The 7,601-nt window shown below is 48.7% G+C and overlaps 1 protein-coding gene across 1 annotated transcript in view; it reads right to left on the reverse strand.

The window, feature by feature from the left end:
- The window catches only part of TTC28 (tetratricopeptide repeat domain 28), a 744,609-nt gene that overhangs the window by 183,011 nt on the left and 553,997 nt on the right, over positions 1-7,601 (reverse strand). Inside the window, exon 6 of the mRNA XM_006890519.1 lies at positions 1,416-1,923. Coding sequence (XP_006890581.1) covers positions 1,416-1,923 — 508 coding nt within the window. The remainder of the gene's footprint in view (positions 1-1,415; positions 1,924-7,601) is intronic.

Raw genomic sequence — 7,601 nt, forward strand, 5'->3', positions numbered from 1 at the left:
GCATAGGGTCGCTATGAGTCACAAACGACTCGACGGCACATAACAACAACAACAACAATGCACCAGGAAACAATTTTTTGTTTTGGTTAACTTCTTTGTCTCTCCTGGCACCCATTTAAGGTTTATATAGTAAAGATTCTGCAGCTACATCTAATCTGCTCATCGAATACATCAAGTCAAGAGGTCATGCCTCTGATGCTTGTCAGATTCTCCACAATTCTATCCTGTATTGCTCTTCAGAGCCATCTATGGGAATTTGAGCAACTGTATTCCAGAAACAAATAGGAAAGTAAGTATGAAGCTCAGGAAGCAGCAGCAGTGGTGCTAAACTAGAAACAGAGATGGATATACCTTGGTTTGGTAATCGCATAGGAAAAGAACTGATTCTTCTATTCTGCTGGTACTAATATCTGTTAAGTATACAAGAAGCCCAATAGGACCACGTTCTCTTTGTCTTCTCCTCATTCTATGTCCCTGGAGGACCATGCAACAAAAGAATTAGTTCAGTTTAAACCTCCAACATGTTCTATTCATTGTCATAATGTTGTTTGTTGTTGGGTGCCATTGAGTAGCCTGTGACTTACAGCAACCCTATGTTCAACAGCTCTGCACCCTGCCCTGTCCTGAGCCAGTCTGACAGATTCTGACACACCTACGCTCATTACCCCAGTTACTGTGTCAATCCATCTTATTTGGGGTCTTACACGCCTGTGCTGTTCCTCCACCCTTCCGAGCATATCTATATATCTATATATTTATCTATAGATATCTATATATCTATAGATAGATATATAGATATATATAGATATATATATCTAAATTTGGTAGCAGAAAGATTCTAACCATAGGCCTTCAGACTGGCAACCCAACTGTCAGTGCAACTCTTAAACAGATCTTTAACGAAAGCAAATTTGCATTTATTCTAAAAGTATCAACATCATCATTTTAAGGGGGGGGTGGAAGTACACCATTTCCCATAGGGCTAAATTCAGCAAGCAAAGAAATCCTTTCTAAAAAGTCCTCTCAAATTCTCTTCCCTTAATGAGTTCTTAGGAGCATCTCTTTCATTTAAATGAAACATAGCTTGCTATCCTCATTTAATCCCCCCTCTCTCTAATTAGATGAGTCTGGAAGGCCTTCTCTCTGTACAGATTAAAAGGCTGCGGGGTGTGTCTTGTTTGTTGTAGCATTTCAGAGTTCTAATCCTCAAAGCACTGTGATTACGGGAAGGATTCTGTGATTTAGACCAGGGAGGCTTCAAGAAAATTTATCTTAGGGAAACATACGAGACGCACAATGAGGAGAATCATATGCATACAGACGTGCAAACACTTGTAAGAGCCTATGCCTGCGCTGCCCCAAGCATTTCCAGCCCATGCTATTGGCCCTGGATCTTGCCACAACCCCGTCCTTACCCAGGTTGGAGGATGCGCGGCCCTCTGCAGCCCGGTCCTTGAGGTTCTCGGCAATGCCCAGCTGCTGCTCATGGTACTGTTTGGCTCTCTCCAAGTCCTGCATGCACCTGGCGGCGTGGCCCAGGCCGGCGTAGGCCCGCATCTCAATGGCTTTCTCCATCAGTTCCTGGGCCAGCTCCAGCACGTAGTTGTGGTAAGACATGGCCTTGTCAAAGTTCCTTCGGTAGTGATAGGCACTGCCCAGGTTGCTGTAGGCCCGGGCCTCCTCTCGCTTGTTGCCCAGCTCCTTGGCGATCTTCAGGTGCTGTTCGTGGCACTGCACAGCATTCTCAAAGTCGCCCATGGCGATGTACACGGCACCCATGTTGCCAAGCTCGCGAGCTTCAGAGAGCTCGTCTTTGGATTGCTTGGCGAGGAGAACACACTGCTTGTGGCTGGCCAGCGCGTTGGGGTAGTCTCCGATGGCCGTGTACACATGGCCCAGACTGCTCAGGGCCGACGAAGCTGCCTGGGGAGAGGGGAGAAGGCAGAGAAATGGAAACACATCAGAGAAACAGCTGGGGTTTGTTTCTGCAGATAAAGATGTTAAGAGTTTGCCTGAATCTGTGCGATCCAATTCTTAATGGTGGTGCTATCAGTGGTCCGCAGAGCTCTGCAGGTCTGATAAAATGCACAGCCAAACAGCAAGTTACTAATGAGAGACAATGGAGAATTAATCAGGAACTTTCACGGGCTAATCTCCCAGAAACAGGTGGTATTGCACGTAACCATCATATTGGTTTAAAGACATGCTGACATTTCAAAGAGCAAGTTACGATATTACATCTCCGTGAACACCTATTAACCTCTGAAGTGTAAGGAAATGCTGGGTCGGGGGAGGAAATCACAATAAACAACTCCATTTCATAGAGGATTAGGGAAATCACAGTACAACGCGCTGTTTGGCTCCTGGCATTCCTGGGCATGTTTCTCTTCTCATCTTTTCGCAAAGCCAATTGGACCCACTGGTGGTAAGGTAGAACTTTTCAAAGTGACTGATAATTTGTGACCGAGGCCTCTTTTCTTTCATATCTTGTTTCCACAGTGTAACTTTATCAGTGCAAGACTTACATTTGAATGAGTTCCAGGGGAAAAGAAAGGGTCAATGGGGCGACCCCCATTAAGCCTCTCTACCTCTTATCATGGATTGACTCAGTGACTGGGGCAATAGGGAGAGGTGCATCAGAGACCATAAGGTTGGCTCAGGATAGGGCAGGGTTCAGAGCTGTTGTACACAGGGTCTCTATGAGTTGCAGGCGACTTGAGGGCACTTAATAACAACAACAATAACAACTACTACTACTACTACTACTATTACTACTACTACTTATCAGGCCCTTTCAAGTTTGCCCCTTTCTTTCCAGAAGAGAGTCCATGGACCCTGCCTCTCTGGGAAGGAGGTGCTGTCTTTCTAGACCCCTCCCACTCCTTACCACTCATCCAGTTCTCTCCCAAAGTAAAATACACAGGCCCTGTCTGGTTGAACTGTTCATGGACACAGCTCTTTGGATGTACAGCAAACCAAAGAAAAATAGCTGATAGCACACGGATGTCAGCACAAGTTCTAGAATCCTAGCGAGCGCACCAAAGGCTGATTCTAACTTTCAGCTTCTAAGTTTTCTGAGGATACAAAAAAGGGGAGTTGCACTGGGTTTTTTTCCTGTTTGTTTGTCCTGCCCTTCTCCGCCTTCATTCTGTGCCTGGAACTACAGCAGGGAAGCCCATTTCTTCTTTTTTACCCTCCTCCTCAGGCCACTAAGATCCTGGCAGAACAAAGGGTGTGCTCTGTCACAGTCAGGTAAACGATTGTCCCCAGGACCCCAAGGCCAGGGAATAATGACAGGGACCAACCCCACCCCCACCTCTCCTGGAATAAGTGTATTTCTGCGTGGTACTCCACAGGCTGTGTGCTTCACAACATTTGTATTAATATTTTATCGACGTGAGTGATTTGCTACCTTATTTCTTCGCCTGTGAACTAGCAGTCCTTGATCAGAATAACTGAAGAATGACCATCTTTTATGGTGCTTGCAAACCATGTACTTTAAGTTGCTGCAGTCCCCCACCCCCACCCCACTTCACAGATATTTTAACAAAAGATGCAGGGAGCAGGGAAAGAGGGAATAAATGCCCAGGAATGTACTGCTTTGGTTTTTCTGCAGGGTGGGAGCAGAAAGCAGTTCTGGGCAGTCATGTGCTTGGGGTCACTCAAATGTGGGTGGAAGCAGCAGTGATGTCCCCCAAGGGCACATCTCCTGGACATGACCTGGCCTCCAATGACCACTAGGTGACTTTGTCGGGACTTCATGCCTTTCTACTATCCCCTCACCTGGTCCCCTTCCCGTCCCTCTACCCACCAGGCCTCTGTAGACTCCAGGCCCCTGTGGATCCTGCTTCCATTGCTATGTCAGCCCTCCTGGGACTTTGTCCCTCCTTCAGCTGTCGAGAACAGACACCCCTACCACCTTGCTCTTCAAAGCTCTTCCATACCCTTCCTACCCACGAATCATTCTTCTCTGCCATGGAAAACCTACAGACTCCTGCCCTGCGGAGCGAGGGTAGCCTGGCACAGCCCTGCACTGCCCCCTACTAGCTCTGTGACTTTGACCAAGACTCACTTCTCTGAGTCTCAGTTTCCAGACCGACATTTCTAGGGCCCAGCAGCGAGCCAGGAATGAACAGAGTGTCTCCAAACTCCGCCATGAGCTCCTGTCAGATGTGGAAGCCATAAATAATTCACTAGATAATTCCAAATGGTAGATGTGGTGCGGGCAATGAGGCCTCGAGCGCTGCAGGGGGAAGGATTTATAAGGCTCACTCTGGGCCCCAGGCGACACTGTTCTCAGTGTTCTCAGGAACTCCTGGCTTATGGCAACTCCAAATGACGGCCCTGGGACCCTCTGCCTCTGCTGTTCATTTCTCTAAGTGCCAGGGAGATGCAAGAGTGTGGCTGGGAAGCACTTGGAACATAAGGAAGGGGGATATTTGAGCATTTCCCAGTGGGGGTGGCTGAGCGTGTGGGACTGGGGGTGCAGTAGCTGCCCCTGGCTCCCTCCAGTTTCCAAGCAGCCTCATCAGGTGCTCATGGTGGGTGTCTCAAGAAGCCACAGCCATAGAAAATATGATGTGATTTATGATGCACACGCCATAGCCCCTGAAATTCCAGAGGCAGCATGAGGCAGTGGGAGGGTGCAACAGGATTTAGAGTCTGAGGCCCTGGCTGTGGAGTCTTGATAAGTCCCATCATTTCATCCTTCCACCTCCCTTCTCTGTATTAGGAAAGCTGAATAAAGCTGCTCAGACTTCACAGGGCTGGGATGGAGGCAGATGATGCCCGTGGACTAACGTGCCTGTAGTAAACTGTAAAGTGGGAGATGAATGCATTGCTAAATTGGAGGTGGATGTTTTATGATTGCAAGCTGATCGTGTTGAGCTCTGTTACACTGAGCACAAGCTGGTGATGGCAACTGGAAGTGTCAGCCATTACGACCCAACATCTATATTCCTATCAGTGGGCACAGGAAGTCGAGTCCAGTGTTTTACGGCCGGAGGGCGAAGAACGCACCGTGATATTTATCGGCTAAGCGAATTACAAATGCATTGCTTGTCTTTGTTCCTGTTCCTGGAGAAGAAGGCTGACATCTGAAACATGCTTTCAGTCTGTTGAGGGGAATCTGAAGACCCGCCATCTATGGGGAATCGCAGGCCCCACTTCAAGCAGATGCTGCGTTTGCCGCTGAAGTTCACGCTGCCTTTGTATATTAATCTCTCAGAGATTTTTGTGTGAGAATAGCAGCAGCTGCTTCCCACAGTGGAAACATTCTGGAACAGCTGTATTTGAATACTAAAATGCACACAAACACTTAGGGTAACAGACCATTGGGGTGGGAGAAGACAATACGCCTATCTTTCTACAAGGCAGAAATTATGTGGGTTCTCACCCAAGTGTAATTTCCACTCACAGACTTTGGCCATGAGGAGTTTGCTACCCTCTGCTCTGTTCCCTGAATATTTGCAGAACTGTACTTCTGCACTTGATAGATCTGTTTCGTGAGACATGGAGCTAGACCAGAATTTCTCATATATCCTCAAACCACCTTTAAGGGTTTCTAAGGAGATCTGGTGGCAGAGTGGTAAGGGACTGCACTGCAATATCGAAGGCATGTGGTTCAAGTCCACCAGCAGCACCGCTGGAGAATGATGGGCAACCTCCTCCCATGTGATTAACTGCCTCTGAAAACCCTGCTGGACGGTCGGCCCTGACTCAACAGCACACAACAGCTTGAGAAAGCCTTGGTGGTTTAGTGGTAGGTAAGGAACTGTGCTGCCAACACAAAGGTCCACGGTTCAAATCCATCAGCGGCTCTGCGGGAGAAATTGGGCAATCTCTTCCCATATGACTTACTGCCTCTGAAAGCCCCTGGAGAGTCAGCTCTGGGCCGGTTCTGAATTGATGGTACAAAACAACAATGGTTTGAGATAAGGAAGCTCTGATGGCCTAATGGGTAAGGAGTTGCACTTGTAACCCAAAGACAAGTGGTCTGAATCCAATAGTTACCCCTTAAGAGAAAGATGGACCTACAACCAGGAGAAGATAAAGTAGATGAATGGGATCTTCTAAGAATCAAATTCCTGTGCACACCCAAAAACTTCTCCAACAAAGTGAAAAGGGAAGCCACCGACTGGGAAAAAGTATTTGGTAATAACATATCAGATAAGTGACTTATATCCAGAATTTATAAAATACTTGAGCACCACAACAAGATAAAGGTAAATAATCCAATAGAAAAATGGGCACAGGATATGACCAGGCACTTCACCGAAGACGACATTCAGATGGCTAACAAGCACACGAAGAAATGTTCAAACTCCCTAGCTCCAAGAGAGATGGAAATCAAAACAACTATGAGGTATCATCTCACCCCAATCAGAACAGCAAAATTTAACAGAACAGCAAGCAACAAATACTGGTGAGGTTGTGGAGAGACTGGAACCCTTATTCACTGCTGGTGGGAATGTAAAATGGTGCAACCACTGTGGAAGGTGGTATGGCGCTTTCTCAAAAAGTTGCAAATAGAGATCCAAATGGCGGCGGAGGCAGAGACAGCATGGTGAGCTGCGGGAGCAGCAAACCACTTAAAGCAGGGCCATTATGGCCTTCCACAGACTTCGGCTTATTGATAATTGAACACTTAAACAGTTAATGACTGGCCCTCAGTGAAGATCGAGGCTCAACAACAGGAATTCAAGGATTCCCAAGGAGAAATGGGTGAGTCTCGTGGCTCCCAAACTGCCCCCCACCCCTGCAGAGCCCACGCTGTGCTGCACAGCCGCTGCAGCTCCATGAGGCTTCCACAGCCGGAAGGAATGGATTCCCTCACCCAGGATGGATGCTGGGCACCAGCCCTCCTCAAGACTGGTACAGCGAAGCCACCACACTGCTGCAAGGTGGACTTGTTCTGGAGAGAATTCTTGGAGCCAGGATGGTGGGTGTGGGAGAAGCGGGTGCCCGCCGGCCGCCCACACAAGAGGGGCCGTGCACCTGTCGAGCGCCCGTGCGGCGGGGTGGGGGGGTGCCCCCCCAATGGCTGCCAGCACTCCCGCCGGCCTCCCATGCTGGGGGGGAGGGCGCATGCCCCGCTGGCCACCTGCGTAGGAGGTGGGGGATGGGACGCATGCCCACCATCTCCAGGTTTGGGTTTCCTTGGACAGGCCAAAGAAGATGATTACCTATACAATGGATTGCTGACTGACATCCTAAATGCACCACTTATTTTGTTCTGTTGAATGCTTCTGCCAAAAGATGGTTAGACCTGGGGGGAGTCTGTTCACAATTCTCAGGTTCCCTTTATCATATATAAAGGGGGAAGGCAGTGACACCTACTTCAAAATATAGTATGACCACTTATGGGGGGGTAAAAGTGGCAGTGCTGTAATTGGAAACACTATCCCTGACCACATAGTCTTCAGTCAGGCGAGGGGACCAGACTGGGGTAGGGACAATTGGAGGGGGAGTATACCAGCCAGCTCCTGGGGGGTGTTGCCCTGCTTGGGATGGGCTGCCCTTGGCCCCCGGCTCGGGGCGAGCCGTTGCGGCCCTCGGGGTGAGCTCCTCAGTCCCCAGATTGTGCCATCTGACCCCTGGGT

The sequence above is a fragment of the Elephantulus edwardii genome, unplaced genomic scaffold (genome assembly GCF_000299155.1).
Source record: "Elephantulus edwardii isolate Elephantulus edwardi_28Jun2011 unplaced genomic scaffold, EleEdw1.0 scaffold00089, whole genome shotgun sequence".
Lineage (NCBI taxonomy): Eukaryota > Metazoa > Chordata > Mammalia > Macroscelidea > Macroscelididae > Elephantulus > Elephantulus edwardii.